The 15608-nt window shown below is 30.3% G+C and overlaps 1 protein-coding gene across 1 annotated transcript; it reads right to left on the reverse strand.

The window, feature by feature from the left end:
* Positions 1-212: 212 nt before the first annotated feature.
* On the reverse strand, positions 213-6297 carry LOC113376768 (eukaryotic translation initiation factor 4B-like). Its single transcript, XM_026616817.1, has 11 exons — positions 6270-6297; positions 5830-5952; positions 4825-4991; positions 4506-4628; positions 4195-4435; positions 3897-4089; positions 3682-3794; positions 2072-2362; positions 1689-1776; positions 468-531; positions 213-376 (listed from the first exon to the last, which is right to left on the reverse strand). The coding sequence occupies exons 1-11, from the start codon at positions 6280-6282 to the stop codon at positions 326-328; spliced, it is 1467 nt and encodes a 488-aa protein (XP_026472602.1). The 5' UTR covers positions 6283-6297; the 3' UTR covers positions 213-325.
* Positions 6298-15608: the final 9311 nt, after the last annotated feature.

The raw sequence follows: 15608 nt of genomic DNA on the forward strand, positions 1-15608 counted from the left end.
ATATACATACATATATATATACATACATATATATACATACATATATATACATACATATATATATATACATATATATATACATACATATATATATATATATATATATATATATATATGATACATATGCATAAGAGCATTAATTCACTAATCAATATGTTCACAAATTAAAATGTAATTGAACTAAATGATATATTTATAAAATTATTGTATGCTATTCAGATTTCGTGACAAAAAATATAATCGGTTCCAAAATTACCACATTTTTATGCTTGCAGTTTCACATCACTGCAAATTAGACAAATTGTAACCCGTCATCAATTTCTAACTACTCAGAATCATTTTCTAAGAATGCATATTTATTGGAACCCGCAAAGTTCTGCAAATATAAAATTGTATTAGAAATTTTTATTTAGTATAGTAACTATCAAATAGTTTTTTTTTTTTTACTTTCAATTTAAAGTTCTTACCGGTGTTTGTTGTTCTTTCAATTTAGGCATGCGTTCCTCATCAGTGCGAGAGTCCCGTACTTCCCTATAAAATAATGGCATCTTTACAAATTTTGTAAATATTGGAAAGAGAAAAGTAAAATAAATCCATTATGTAATTACAACTGAAATTTTCAGGTAACTACTTTTTACTTTGATCGAATTAACTGTACCTTAAAGCATGTAATTTTAACAACATAAAATAAAAATTACAGAGTCAGATGTATACAAACTAAAATTAGATTTATGATTGAAATTTTAATAAATCAGTTAAGTTCAACTCTATACAAGTATACAGTGGTACCCGGACTTGACCTGACATACAAGCCGCCAAAGAAACGATTCGTTACTTGGACATACCAGCAAAATTCGAAATTTGAGCTTTGAGTGAGTAAAAGATTCCTAGATAAATGTTAAAGATTAATTATTCCAATTGTAACAATGATTTTTCTACCATAGAAGTCTTTTGGCTGTTTTATGGTATGATGAATTATTTTATAGTTAGTCATTTCTATTATATATTAATATTAATTGTGAACTAATGATTTACCCACTAATCAAGAATTAGTAATTATTACTAAAACATTATTAATAATCATACAATTTATTTATGTTCAGTTTGTATTTTTGTTGTTTGTACATTTATAAAATATTTTGTTTTATAACCATGAGTCCAAAAATAAGGGTCATGACTCTTGAATTAAAGTGCAAAATTACTGAAAAATTTGAGAATTGCAAAGATCGAGTTAACACATCATACATATGTTACTGTGTTTAAACATAAAGAGTTAATAAAGGGTATAAGTATAATATACCAGCTATTGAGAGGTTTACAATAATTTATATGCTCTCTGAGCTGTAAAAGATTGTAGATAAATATCACCCCGAAAAATTATTAGTTTGAGTATGAGAGTTGTTCAACAAAACATGTATAACTCATTGCCTCAATATCATTGAATGGTAGGAAAAAATAATAAATTAATAAATAATAAATTTAATTTTAATATTCAAAAATCTTAATTAAAAGCACAGGGCTGGAACAAATTGATGACATTTCAATTATATTTATAGGAAAAAAATTATTTCAAGATACGAGTGTGGTTATGTACCGAATTAAACATGTATGTCGAGCTACCACTATATATGTCTTTCAAATTGAGTCAATTTTCAAACAGTATCATAAAATTTAAAGTTAACACTAACCTCTTTTCATGTTTCCGATTATCAATTTTATTTTGTGCCCTGCTTATTTCTTTATTATTCGTACGCCTCTCATCATTTCCTTGCATTTCTATGTAAATATAAAACATAAGGGCATGAAATATTGTAGAAATAACATTATGTGTAAAGTAATAGATATATGCAAAGAAACTAATGAACAATTATTATAAAATGACTAGAACTTCAACTATAAAAATTAAATAGATTACATTGAATTAGATTATTAATGACTTATAATATCTGACTTAAAATAGCCAATAAAATAAAATTAATAAAACTGCTTTAAATAACTTCACATTGTAATTGGAGGCTAGTAAGTAAAGCAAAATTAGACAAGTGGACCATAATAAGAAGGCAATTATTACCTAATTTTGGAGAATGGTCCTCAATTTCTGTTTTTTTAAATTTACGATCATTCTCTTTGGTATCACCACCAGCTTTGGTATCAGTTTTGAGTTCACGTTCCTTTTCCAGCCTACTTTCAATCTGCCTTTCCCTAGATGCTGTATCAACAGGTTTGGCAGCTCCAAAGATGTTTTGAGATGGAGACTTTTCTTCCTTAGTTTCTTCTTTAACTTCAGGTTTCTCAACTGATGGTTTCTCCAAAGGAATACTCCTTGGTGCTAGTTGTAATTTAGGTCTTGTCCTTGGTTCACCTGAATTATAATTGAAAATATTTTATGAAAATGATAAATTATTATTTTCGCACAATTCAGAAATTGATAAATATTGTAGATCAAACAATTTGTTACATTTAATTAATGTGCCATACACGTAATCAGAAAAATGTTAGGCGTTCTTTCTGTAATTTTCAATATGGGCATAATGCAGTGGTTTCTTGGTAATAAAATTTTTAAAGCTTTATTTGTCAAAGTAGAAAAATCGTCCTTTACTTGTAACCAAAACTTAACAATATTCTTTTTGTCCTAAAACATCTGCTTCAATGTGCTATTACTAGACAAATCAATTATTTCCTGCTCTGCTGTTAGAAGACCAAAATCATCATATTTCTCAATGACAATTTGGATTGGGAATGGATATCTAATCCATTCGTATTTGGACATATTTATATCTTTAAAGTAATACGAAAATTGATTCCTTAGATTAGTCATGCGATTGATAATAAGATTTTTACTTGCTTCTATTTCATCAGTAACACAAGTAATTTTAAAAGTGGGAAACATGTCAAAGTTATTAGTTTTCACATTAGCTATCCACTGTTCCAATTTTTACATAAAAGCTGTAATTTTGTCTTTCTGAACAATAGCATGAATTTGAAACCCTTGCATTGATTTATTTAAAGCGCTTAGTCTTTGAAAAATACCTTCAGCACAACTAATGAACTAATTCAACTTATAGATAACAGAATAAAAAGGATGCTTTAGTTTATTTATTTAAGTTAGTCTCGAGTAAGCATGTGCATATTTGGGATGATCCGAGCGCTTATATTTTGTTTATAGGCCTGCAGCCCTCTCGGCTATATACACAAAAACAAAATATTCTGAATGCAACAAAAGTATAGTATCTTCATGCTGCTACATTTGTCCTGACAAAATTGCAACAAAAATTGAGGATTATTTGGAAGTATTTTGCTGATTTATTTTTCACACTTACTCAGCATTTAAAAATAATATATCTAAAACAACTTCGCGCCCCACTACGGAGGCGCGCCCCACAGGTTGAAAATCGCTGGCATAATGTGCCTTTAGAAAATAAATTTGAGTATTGATCAACAAGTAAGATAAGTAGAATTCCATTCCATTCAAATTCATTAAAGTGATAATTATGCAACTTTTCTTGCTCTGGAAATGTTGCAATTAATTTCTTAAAAATCCGCCGACCTACTGGCCATAGTTTTAGATAATGCGCTCTTTTGTTCAAGATAACCCTTTATACTCGCTAATTCAAATATTTATATGAATTTTGCCTCCAGAGCAGCGCGGCATCCGAGTGGAAAGGTTTAAAATTATATTACCTTTATCTTCCCTCCTAGGTTCATCTCGGTTTCTGTCATCATAATTTCTTCGAGGTCCAAATCCTCCACCAAGCCTTCTTTCTCCTCCAAATCTTTCTTCACCACGACTGAATCTGTTAATAATAAATTCTGTTTAAAATAATGCACTACCTTTAAAAAAAGGTCTAATTATTTCACAGTATCAGTTACACAGACTAACTATATGAACTACACACCTGTCTTCTCTACTAAATCTATCGCGATCATCCCTGCTGAAGTTCCGATCATCTCTATTAAAATTACGATCATTTGCACCACGTTCACTTCTAAAACTGGGTCGATCTCTAGAATCTCGGTGGTCCTCGTGGAAAGCTGATCTCTCATTTGAATCACGCCAAGCACCAGGTCTAGTATTACTTTCTGTAGGTCCTATAACACAAATTAATAAAATTATAAATATGATACATTTTTTTTCTCTATAAGATTGAAGTAATGCAAATGCATCAAAAGCTTTTGCCAAAACATAGAACTAACCATCGCGCTCGCGGTCTCTATCTCGATCATTATTACGATAATTACTTCCCCTATTGGAAGGGGAATCTACAGGTGGAGGTCCTGTGCCACCCCCTTGTCTCCAGTTACCAGTTGTTCTCTCAGGATCATGCATAACATCTGAACGATTCATGTCCCCACGATCTCTGTCACGATTGTTTCCTCCTCGCCGACGCTCATTTTCATTTGCTACCTCAATTCTTACTCTTCGAGCTTTTACAACCTGCATATTCATATATACTTTATAGAATATTATTTTTATAATTATAAAAACTTAAATTTATTTCATTTACCGGATCTACTATGGATATAGCCCCTACAAGACCACTTCTTTCTGAGAATTCAACGTAACCAAAACCTTTAGTCCTGCCTCCCTCACCATCTCTATCATCTCGAGGTATTCTCAATGACTCAATCTAAAATATAAAGTAAAATTATAATCTTTAATATATATTAACATCAAACTCAAATTGTAGGTGACAATATGGCTATACAAAAAATGCATTATGTGTTATTTTATGAACAACAAATTAACTATATCAAATTCTACAATAATTTGTGAAATATGTGTGGTTATAATTTACAAAATGCCATAAAACAATTTTTTAGTACCTGCATATCAGCAAATAAATCCCGAAGATCATCTTCCTCAATATCATAAGGTAAATTAGAAACATAAGCTATGTAAGGTGGTTGATGAGGCACAGCACTATCATCAACTTCTCGGCTAGCTCTGGGGCCTGATGGCAAGGCAGGCCGCGGCCGAATGTCAAAATTATCTATATAAAATGTAATATACACCATTCACTCCATGCTTTAATTTAAAAAATTAATAGAAGCAATAAGAAGAAGTTTTACAATTAATCTTACCGTAAGTTTAGAAAAGGTTAAGAACCAATGGTTGAAACAAATATTATTTACAATCTCAATATATTGTATAATAAAATAATACCTCTGGAAAATTATGTGTATAAATGAATTAAATTACTACCATTTCCAATCACACAAACATTTTCATTAAAAAGTTTAATACTGTGTATAATCAACATACAGATTAAAGTAATATATAATCTAACAAAATTCAACAAAGATAGAAACTGTTTTAGGCCCCTATAATTTGTTTCATCTTAAAGCACAACATTGTTGTTGAAGAGCAAAATATAACACCACAGATTAAGTTTAAAGTACTTCTTCTGAATACAAATAATCATCGAACTCAAGATTATACAAACTCATTATATACTAAAACTTTTTGAATTTAGTATATATGTAATTCAATGCTCAATTCTTTGACTAATTTTAAAGTGACGACTGCTAAATGAAGTTTTCTAAGAGAAATTGTAAGAATGTTTTATTTATTATTTATCAGTGTTGTAGAATCATTCATAGTTAAAAACTCTAAAGCAATTACTAATAATGTTTCTTTTTCAATTAAACACAACTTTTATATTGCCTTTAATTTATATTATAATGGAAACTCACAATTAGCTAATGTTTTGTGTAAAACTAATATTTGTACAAAGTCTTGCTCACAAAAAAATCTTTAATTTTTTTGAGATAAATTAGCAAAAGACCCCTTTAGCACTTCAAATGAAGTATTGTTTTTGTTTCACTCACCATCACTTTCAACTTCATCTGCCCAGCTGCTACCTTTTCGAATTGGTAAAGCTGCAGGCGTCTGCGTCGCAATAAACTCCTGCCAAGGTACTACTTTACCTTTAGTCTTTTTACCCTTCTTGCCTAGAACGAATTCATCACATTAATCAGATTATAACCTCATCAAAACTGTGAAAACTATCTATTCAAAGACAAACATTAATACAAGGAATTACGCACAAAAAGAAATAATTCTGCAGTTGTAAATAAAATATTAATTAAAACAAATTTTAATATCCTAGCCATGAGGCAAATACATTAGTTAATATATATTTATAATCACTGAAAGTATAGTTTTAAAATGAATTTATTGTATAAAGAGCAAGATAAAACATAATTTTTACGTTTACGATCACGTAATTAGATAAATCGCTGATTTAATAGTGTTTTTAAAAACTAACCTGATGAAGCCATGTTGGGATTAATCTAAAAAGAATTTTTCACGCACGACACGATATGACAACGTAAAACCATAGAGATGTCAAATGTTGATAGAATAGACATACTGCTTCTATATGTTAAAATTTGACAGAAAGCGCTGTATAGCATCGAAGAATAAAATTAAAAGAAAAGCTTTTTTAGAAAAACAGATAAATAAAGTATATCGTATTATCACAGCGTAGTGTTTTGAAAAATCAACTAGTGGTGGCCCTAGACAATATTAGAATACCCCGTGATCGTGCCTTAAGGCAGATTGCTGGAACTTAATTAAAATTTTGAGTTTTATTTGAAAATTTTGATATTTTTTTTCAAAGCAATCGGGCTGCGTTAGCTTTGAAGTCAAAATTCAAGCCTCGCGTAGCAGTTAACGGATAAACAGAATTAGCACCCATTATTAAAATCTCTATAAAATACCTAAATGGATTTGATGTGCATATTTCTAATGATCATTTTTGGACCGCCAAATGTTTTTTTATTGGATTCTCGAAACAGCTGGACCTGCCTTTGCCAAAAACTAATCAGCACGTTTCCCCATCAATACGAATCGTTTTTAGAATTATTCAAATCGGCTGATCCTTGTTTAGGAAATCAAACTACGAATCAATTTAATAAATTTTCAAATGTCAAAACCCTAGACAATATAACATGGTCAAAACTATCTGTTCATAAAAATTAGACATATGTACGTTTATATTAAAGACATACGTGCAAATTAATAATACTTATGCATAATATATTTAGTCGAACTTTATAGTTTAAAAGACTGCAGCATTGTAAGGCAATGTCAAAGTATGCTACCATTTCATTAAATTAAAATTTCGCAGTAATAATTGATCTATAAATATCTTATTTTGTAAATCTAAATAGTATTTTGGAAGCTTAGTAACATGACATATTTCACAGTGTACCAGAGCCTTTATGCTGCGTCTCCACTGTTACGAATCCGTGCGGCAAATGGTGCGTCACGAACAAATTTGCGCAGCGGAGTGATACTGTGCGAACGCACGAATTTCCTTCAAATTTGTCCACTGCGCATGTCCATAGCGCACTTTTTTCTTCTTTTTTGTTTGAAAATGGGAGGGGGGGTTTATTTTTAGAATCACGTACCCTGCCGAACATGGTCGAAGCGACACGAAATTTCAATAGCTTGCGTTCGCGGCGCTCGCTCCCGCCGCGAGCAACCCGACGCATCGGGCTGCCGAGAATACCCGAACCGATACTAATGGATTAGCGTCAAAGCGTGGATCAAAAATGTAAGTAAGCAGTCATTAAAATTGATGTACTAATTATAATTTTATCTAACTATTAGTATAGGAAATACATCGGTAATTAAGTTATAGATATGTTGGAATATATGTATATCCAACTAAAATATATTTTGGTAGACTTTATTTATCATATTTCAGAGTTAATTTATATCATCATGATATTATCATGTATATATATATATATATATATATATATATATATATATATATAATACATATATATATATTATATATATATGTATTATATATATATATATATATATACTCTTACTACTTATATGACGTATCATATATTTATAATTAAAAATAAATTAAATGTTTCAAAAAAAAAAATGGTAATATTGTATTATTTGCAATTACGCTAAATATCATTTAAAATCTTATTAATATGCAGACTGAATTTTGCTCAAAGTCTTTTCTGAAGTATTTATATTTAGAACAGAAGTAATAATTTTTATTCAAAACTGATAATTGTTGGTCAGCCTGCATTCTGTATTCGTATCCGTTATTTCTTTGAATTGTACGTAAACGTTGATCTGTGCTACGGTATAAGTTCAATTGTACAGTGAAGGCATTGAGATATTTCATCTTATCCTCAATTTTGAAAATGGATATGCGTAGAGAAGATGTTATACTTCTTTACACTTCTTATAATTGAACTGTATCAAGAAAAAAAATATTATGGAATCCTAAAAATTTCAAATGTATCAAATTGCTCGCAGTGTACGTCGCGCACAAGAGCCAACGCATGCGTGCGTCGCGAACAGGATTCGCCGCACGGATTCGTGCAGTGGAGACGCAGCATTAGATTTTTATAGATGGTCGTAAACTTGATGAATTGGATTTTCATCTGTAATTTATTTTATGTATAATCATTATAGAATACTTTTTAGCAATTCATATTATGATTAGAAAGAAAGATTAATTTAAGGATTAACTTTCTTTAGAGAAGAAACGTCTTTTTTATTACTGATCCGATGTTTGCGATGCCAACTTGCTAATGTTATATTTACCGCAATTTCCTACACGCGAGAATAAGTATTGCTACAAACTTACAAAAATCTTTGTGTTACATTATATTTTAAGAATTTTATAATTATCAAATTATTTTTGTAATTATATTTTTATAGTGAATATCAAGTGTTGAAAAGGATTCAAAGTGTATTCGTGTTTGATTGTTTGTTTATGTAAGTATAACCTCAACGACTAGGTTTTTATTTATCAATGACAGTAAGGGTCGTTAATATATTTTATGGCATGTATGTATATTTGTTTCCAACAAGAAAATGTTTGATAGAAAATGACTTTAAAACCATTCTTTATTATAGAACAATTGTGACCTTTCGTTCTATTTTAGATTTAGACTTTCATCGTTTACAATTCATCTCGTTACCGTTAATAATGGACCGTTTTGTGAATTTATAATTACCAATATTGATATTTTAGTTCTATTTTAACTATCTGGTCAGAAATTCCAGTCTCTTTAGTTATTATTCCAAAAATTATATAAAATCAAATAAGTTTTTATACAGGCATTCATATAATTATTGAAAAAAAAACTATTTTAGGTTTAATTTTTCATACGTTCAGTCTCTATAGTGGTCATCTTCAGTGCATCACATGTAAATAATTAACAAAACAATATCTACTAATGATGAATAAAAGAATGTTATCTTTATGAATCGAATTTATATATTTACAAACACATACGATGTATGTATTTATAAATATATATTTAGAAACATAACTCATAAATTTATTACTAAACAACAATGTATTTACATTCCGAAGAAAAAGTTGTTTGTTTTCATAAAAAAATCCGATTCGTTATTTTTATGTTTTCTCGACGTTTCAATCCATTCTGAATCGAATGAGACCAAATTTGGAAAAAGTATGTGCGTGTACATACGTGTATGTGAACAGATTTTTTGCTGTAAATCAACGATTTCTCAAAAATGATTGGACCGATTTCAAAAATTTAAAAGCCATTTGGTGTATCTCGATGACGACCATTGTTTGTCAGTTTTATGCGACGATCGGCCAAGCCGTTTCTTTATAAATAGCAGAAAAGTGAAAAATTTTTCGTCCACGTTTTAGCCCGCAATTCTGAATCAATTTTGAAAATTTAATTGATAACTTGATGGTAGATACATAGTCTTATAGATCATACTAAAATAATATGGTCCTACTACAAGTCGTTTAATTTTAAAAATTCTATAAAGTTTGCAAAAATTAGTATCGTTTTTTTGGCATTTGTCGAAATTAGACAATTGCTCAAAAACGCCTGAACCGATTTCAGAAATTTAAAAGCCATTTGATGTATGTCAATCAGGACTATCGTTTGCCAAAAGTTTGCTTTGTGCGACGATCTGCCTAAATTTTGGCAAATTTGCCCAATATAAGATGAATCACAGTTCAAGTAGTTTATTTTGTAAAAGTTGTCTTTTCATTTTGTGGTAGGTGTCCTGTCTTTAATGCTCGTGTATATATCTTGTAATTGTAGTAAAGGTGAAACAAATATGTTAATGTTTATCTTTTATTTTACATATTTTATAGCTTTTATTTAATAAATCAGTTGACGAGTTTAAAAAAATTAGGGTTGAAACATCATTATTCTGCTACAATTTTGAATTTTCAAATTTATGCCGATACTTTTTTATTTCTTCTTAACAAATCTTTAAGGGGGTTGTTCTTTTTTTGTTACAAAAAATGCAAGATATTTGTTTTTGTTTTTCTCGAAATGTATTTATCATAGAGACACGCGGTTTTTTTTAAACAAAAATTACAAAGTCATAGAATATTACGTGATTTTCTTCTTTTTTTGCGCCGTCATTTTTTAACCACGGGGTGCCAAAGTCGGTCTTGCAATATCCATCTCTTTTGCGGTGCCACAGATAAATCTGTTGCGCATCGCCCGAAAAAAAAGAAACTACGTTGAAGAAGAAGTTTGAATCCAGTCCCCCTACCAAAATAAAAAAAAAAGCAAGAAGGAAAAAAATGGCAACTATTTAGAAAAAAAAGTGTCAAAAAAGGCCTTTTTTTGGGGCGAGAAGCTTCGCAAAATTTTTTTGCGTAATGTTATCAAGTTGTTTGAGGTAGGAGGACTCGGTATTGCAGTGGTGAACAAATTAAAAAAAAATGCAAGTCGATCCGACTTGTAGTTTTTTTTTAATTTGTGGCACCGCATTGAAAAAAGTCAATTTGAAAAAAACGTATTTAAAGTTTTTAATATAATGTACTAAATACACCATTTAATTTAATGTACTAAATACACCATGGTGTTCAAAGATGCTGACACATTAAAAAGGTCATGTGCATGAGGTATTATAATGAAAAGAGGCAGCTGGCATATAATAGCTCACGTGATAAAAAAACGCTTTCAGAGGATCATACATATAGAGATAAATATATCTATAACTTCGTCAAAAATAGATATTGAGATGATCTTTTTTTTAAAAATAATTCTAAGGTTTTTTGCTTTCATAATATCAAAAAATCTCAAAACCGAAACAAAGAAAAATAAAAAAGAACAACCCCCTTAAATATTTACAGAATTCGAGAGATCGCTGGCTTTAGATTATAGCGCTTTAGATGCTGCATCAATATTTTGTAGGATTACAATGAAAAACCAATAACAAGTAAGTGTAGTTTCAAACTTCTTCTTATGGGAAATAGTTTCATTTTAGACTTCCACAAAACAAACTTGTAAAGCAAAAATGGCATCAGTCCTGCATATGCAGTAGGCTGAAATATTTTTAATGTTATTGAAATTGATGATTAACCTGTTATTAGATTTAAATCATGATAAAATATTCCATCTTATGCTATGTAAGAATTCGATAAAGTTTAAATGTTATAAAAATGAATTTATTCTTAAATCATTGCTTGTTTTATGCAGAATATGTCCAAAAAAGAATATTAGTAATTAAAGTTATAATTGTTATAATATACAAAATAATATTTATTTTCACATCTACTATTATTATAACAAAAATAAAGATTGCAAATGCAGATTCATCGCAAAGCTATTCATCTTTAATCTCATAAAACAAAATATATTCTTACTGCAAAGCGGTCGGCGAAAATATTCTTTCATTTAACTATTCGGCATTCGGCCGAATATTAAAAAAGGTGACGAATGTGCGAATTACCGAATAGTTACCGAATATTCGATACAAGCCTTAACACTTAATGATTAACTCTCTTTAGACTTTAAGGAGAACTTAAAAAAATATAAAATGTTGTATCCAAGTGAAATAAAATTCATGTACAATGTCAAAATATATCTTTGAGTTTTCTCGCCGGGCCCCCTTGGGTCACGTTAATTCTAAAGAAATAGCTTGGCCGTTTTTTACAAAACACTTACCAACGCTAGTGGTTATAAGGCTTCATTAAATGACTTTTAAATTTTCAAAAACTGATTCAGTCGTTTTAATAAAACGTCGACAAAAACTAAAAAATGGCAAATTTTTCTAAATTTGATCTCAAACTATTGAGAGTGGCTTGAAACGTCGCATAATATTCTTTTAAGATTAAATGGTAAAATTGTTGGAGAATTCGTATCACTTTCATAAATTTAATATAAGAAAAACTACTAAGAATGGAAAGGTTAAGTCTTATGTACAAACTTTGGTAATATATTTCAGATTCTTTTGATTTAAAAAATTTCGTTTTATTTTACAAATATAAGCCGTTAGCTTTCGTTGTGCAATCGTGAAAGTTTCGGTCTTGCAAACCAATTCAGTAAAGTCCGAATTATGTTATCAAGCTATAGTGATAAGCGTTTTTACTTTAAAATATAGCTTAAAATAATAAGCTTCAGCAAAATAACTTTTGCTGGAAATATATCACAATATTTTTATATAATCAAAATCAGTAGGGCTTATGTTACTGTTGGATTGCCTTGTAATAGGGCTCGTAAAAAATAAATATATCACAACCGTAGAATTTGTCTTTTAATAGTGTTTGTAAATAATAATAAATCAGAAATGAATATTGTTTGAAATAAGAATAGCTATTCATATATATATATTTGAGATCATATAATTTTATAAACACTGTTCAAATATTTTATTCATATTTATCGGATGTATTTTAAAAATTATAGAAGATTTTAGTGAAAACATAAGCCTTAATATTTCTTATATCAATATCGTTTCCGATTTTTACATGCAATGTGCTGCGAGACTGTATGATATTAAATAGTATTCTTAATTCAATTATGTCATATATATTCAATTTTTCAGTTAATATAAGTTAGATATTATATCTGTAATGATCTAACTGTATATCATACATAATATGTATTACATATAACTGTCATATTATAAAAACTCATATGAGCTAAAAAATTAAACTGCGGCCCAGACTTGAAATAAAAATATAGCATTATGTAAAAAAAACACTCGGGTTAATATTTATCTTTATGAACAAAATCGTGTAGAGCTGTACAATTTGGATTTTCTGTTTACATGTTTATATCAATTTCTAATATTCACAAATACTCATAATTTTAACATTTTTGGTATTGCAATATAATATATATCATTCTATTGCACAAACATAGAAACCATTAAGACGTTCTCAAAAATCTATTAACCGAGATCGAAACACATTATCGATTCAATTTTTGGAGTTATTTTATCATTACTCTGCTTCATGTTTTAATTTTTTTTTACATTTGTCGAATTTTGAATTAAGAGCTTTATTTCCTGCATCTCATTTCAAGACAGTTAGATTTTTGATAACATCTATTTGATTAATTTATGTTACTTTAAAACATAATAATGTAATTCGCCCAGAAGAAATGATCTTACGGGATGGATCTATTATTTACAAATATAAAAAAATAAAATGTATTCAATTATAAAATATTAGCTTATGTCTACTAAACATCATTGGTAAGCTGATCTATCGATGGGAGTGCGCAGAAAGTGTATATTTGAAGCGCTTGGCTGAGTAATATGTTTGTCCACGGTAACTTTGTCCATTTCTATCAGAATATACTGCAGATTGTAGTTTAGGAAACAAATCCACTTGGAGAATTCCTCAATGGCGCAAGATTTGGTAAAGTAGGATTTAAGGCATCATTCAGAGTGACGTCGTATTCATTTTCATTTATATCTGCAAAATTTTGTCTAATATGTGGTCTATCTTCTGAAGGTTACCAGCTTTCAAGGAATCACTTAAATATTCTTGTTGTTGATATACTATTGGCTCTACTGGTTGTTTACGTCGATGTTGTTCATCTTTTGATTTACGTTGAAAGTTTTTTTCATAATATCCAGTTGTTGTTTCAATATTATCTGCTTCGTAATCGACCGGCGACTGTGATTCAATTTTGACTTTTCTTCCAATTGGTTGCAATCCTCTTGGCAAATATGGACTGCCGCCCTACTAGGTAAAAATGGCCTTTTGACACTCGTAATAAAGGTCTCGTTGATTTTGGTGGTAAAAACTGGCTCCCGCCTTGAATTTGTGGTTAAATTCGTTAGTCGTTTTGGTTGTGGTTCAACTGCCTCGTAATCTTCATCATCGTAATACTCATCATCTGATACATCTAGGGGTTGGGCAGTGCTGCTGGATACCGGCCGGCGCAATTCGTGACGCGGTCTCGATTCCACGGGATCCCTTTGTACTTGCTTATATCCATAATCGTATGAGTCTAAAACTGGTCTCCGATGTCTGTCAATTTGGGCAGGGCGTCTCAACGACTTTACTGGTCCTGGTCTGTCATCAAAAGCTCGGTTGTTTAGCCAAAGGACGTTCAGTAACTACTGGAGGTGGCGGTGTATGCACCTTTTTCTGGGGAACTTTTGCTTGAGTTTCAGTCTTAATACGTGGCGGAACAACTACTTCTTCTTCCTCCTCATAGTCACTATATTCAGCATCTGATTGTGTTGGTGAGGCATCAGATGTATTTGGGTTTATAGTCTATTTATCCCGTATATTCAGAGGCACCGGTCGCCGAATCTTTGGAGGCATACGCGGTCTATCGTAAACCGATGATGTTTTGGATTTCTGGGATGGCTGAACTAAGGTTTCCTGTGGTGCTTGTGGGGTGGGCTGTTCTTCCTTGTGCTCTGGATCCTGGTCTCCTGCGCGCGTGTAACCTCTGGGTCTGTCGTAAGGTTTGCTCCTAGGATTATCATAATCATCGTAGTCACGGCGATAATCATATCTGTCATCATAGTCGTCATACTGAGCTGGAAGTCGCGATGGATTGTGAAGTGGTCTTTTCCGTCTTCGACCAATATCTCGTTGTTGATCATCATAAATATCACTATCCGAATAATCGTCATCGTAGTAATAGTCATACGGCTGTGGACGTCTAAAATTAGAAATTCAAATCAGAATTCACAATATACAAGGTTTATAGATTTAGTAGTAGTAATAATATGAAGGAAAAGTTTTGAAAACAGATGAAAACAGTCTTCAAATATATTCTAAAATCAGCATCTTACATCTGTTCCACAACTATATATCTATTCTTATACATAAGCTAGACTCTCAATCGATAAATTATTATTTAATATAATAAAAATAAGAATCTATCCATCTTTGAAAAAAAATTTTCTTATAATAAATACCTCCACCTTAGCGGTCTTCGCCTTCGACTAGTTGGTCTTGGAGCAGGTTTGCGTTGCGGAGCGGAGTAGTTGTCGTCGTTGTAGATGTTGTGGTTGTTGCCTATACAACGCATCATTTCTTAAATAGATTAATGCAATTTTAAACTTTTAGTATGCAAAATAGTTTTTAACAAAGCCTTTATTATTTGAGTTAGTTTAATTAGTTATAATTTGTGTTAGTTGGAAGAGAAAACTATTTGACTGTACTATGATTTTTGATTTTACATTATTAAATAACGATGGAAGCAATTTTGTATATTTCAGGTTAATTCTAATTGATGTTGTGTTGATAAAGGAATACAAAAATGTATTTTAGATACTTTTAAATCTTGTTTTGTTTACATTTATGTATAATTGATATACTAGATTCATTCTTAGAAATATTACTGGCAAATTTAATGAT

Source organism: Ctenocephalides felis, unplaced genomic scaffold (assembly GCF_003426905.1).
Source record: "Ctenocephalides felis isolate EL2017-DRISC unplaced genomic scaffold, ASM342690v1 CF-g0.4_SCAFFOLD_01886, whole genome shotgun sequence".
Lineage (NCBI taxonomy): Eukaryota > Metazoa > Arthropoda > Insecta > Siphonaptera > Pulicidae > Ctenocephalides > Ctenocephalides felis.